This window comes from Crocuta crocuta, unplaced genomic scaffold (genome assembly GCF_008692635.1).
Source record: "Crocuta crocuta isolate KB4526 unplaced genomic scaffold, BGI_CrCroc_1.0 scaffold27, whole genome shotgun sequence".
NCBI lineage: Eukaryota > Metazoa > Chordata > Mammalia > Carnivora > Hyaenidae > Crocuta > Crocuta crocuta.
Window position 1 is genome coordinate 1,367,902 of NW_027532250.1, and position 1,716 is coordinate 1,369,617.

A 1,716-nucleotide genomic window follows, 5' to 3' on the forward strand; every position below is an offset into this window, starting at 1 on the left:
GACAGTGGTGGCATGGGGGCCGCCGGGATCACCACGCTGGGCTGGACGATGGCTTGTGGGTAGATGTAGTGGGGGGTCAGCCTGTGGGGGCCAAGCACAAGGTCAGGGTCAGGGTCAGGCGACAGAGCCGGGAAGCGGGCTCCGGGCCGAAGGAGCTGATGCCGTGTCCCCGCTCGCGAGTCTACTGTTCGTTCATCTGTAAAACGGGGATGGGCAACAACATCTTCCTTCAACTCACCAGATGTGCTCCTGCCACGGGGCCTTTGCGCTGTTTGCTCTGACTGTTCCCACTGCCCACAGAGCCCCCCTGGCCCAACCCAACGCTCCGCACTCCGGCCTCCCCGCCATAGGCCCAGCTCTGTGATCTGGGGGGACCGGGNAAAATGATTCAGTTTTCAGACGGTGACATAAGAGCATCAAATCTAGGGAGGCCCCGAGTGACGGCCCAGCTCACACCCCGGCCTCCCCTTCCCTGCTCATCTTCCCAACAGCCGCCGCTACCAGGTGACGCGCTGCACCGTCCCGCCCTCCTCCTCAGCTCCGCCCCGGCCACCGCGACCCAGCGCCCGGCCCGCAGCAGCTGCTCCCGGAGGCGAGGCACGAAGGACATCAGCGTAGGTGCAGGGGATGCAAAGTACCATGAGCAAGGCCACTTACCATCCCGTGCCCCCTGACCACCCCCTATCCCCCCAGTGCCCACAGCACTGGGTCCAAAACCGAAACGCCTTCCCAACGACTGGCTGGACCCGCCCTCAGGCTGCCCTTCACGTCAGCATCTTGTTCCACAGCAGAGAATGGAGCTCGGAGGGTCCGCGGCTCGGCCAAGGCCCTGCAGCCATGAAGCAGCAGGGACCCTCCTAATGCACATCTCTCCCAGGCCGTGGGCTGACGTTACTGTGTGCCAGCCTTCCTGGCAGGGACAAAGTCCCACGTGTCACAGATGGGAGACGGGGGCGCCGGAAGGCAGTGTCGGGGAGGGCCGGCTCTGCCAACCAGATACTGGGTGCCCTGGGCAAGTGGCCGGGCCTCTCTGGGCCTCACAGCCTGTCAGGTATGCGACAGCCTCATCAGGGCAGATGGTGCAGCCCCTGGCATCAGCCTCTCCTCCACCTCTTCTCACACCAGCACGGGGGGCCCCGGACCCCAGCTCCTTTCTGCACCTGCGGGCGGGGCCCACCACTCCCGCCGGCCCCTGCTCCCGACAGAAGCTGTTCTGAAAGAACAGGGCGCCACGTTCCCCGGCACTCAGCAAGGCAGCCACCAGAGTGGCCCTCGGAGCCACTGGGCGCGAGCCTCTCCCCCACTGGGCCCCCCACATCCGAGAGGAGCCCTCACTCTGGAACAAAGACAGACGTGCTAAGGGGGCCACGGCAGCACCCACAGGGTCGGGACAAACCCGAGGAAGCCGGGGAGCCACCTGCGGGGACTGGGGAGCCACCTGCGGGGCCGGAGCAGCACCCCAAGTCCCTCCAGACGCGCCACATGCGGTGGCAGGGAGACCGGGCGGCGGCCACGCTCAGCCCAGGCCGACCAGAGGTGCAGTTTACACACGGAACTACGGACGATAAGCAGCCACATGTGACTCTGTATCCGCGTGAGGAGGCTGAGGAGGCCGCGGGTGGGGGAGGCTGCCCGTGGGACAGGCCATTCTCACGGGTCCGGGAATCGACGTCCCGAGCGCACAGGAGGGGCTGGCTGAGGGCTCGGGTCGTCGCA

At 66.4% G+C, this 1,716-nt stretch overlaps 1 protein-coding gene across 1 annotated transcript in view; it reads right to left on the reverse strand.

The window, feature by feature from the left end:
• Positions 1 to 1,716, reverse strand: part of RBM38 (RNA binding motif protein 38) — a 13,260-nt gene that overhangs the window by 525 nt on the left and 11,019 nt on the right. The window contains exon 3 of the mRNA XM_077778323.1: positions 4 to 81. Coding sequence (XP_077634449.1) covers positions 4 to 81 — 78 coding nt within the window. The remainder of the gene's footprint in view (positions 1 to 3; positions 82 to 1,716) is intronic.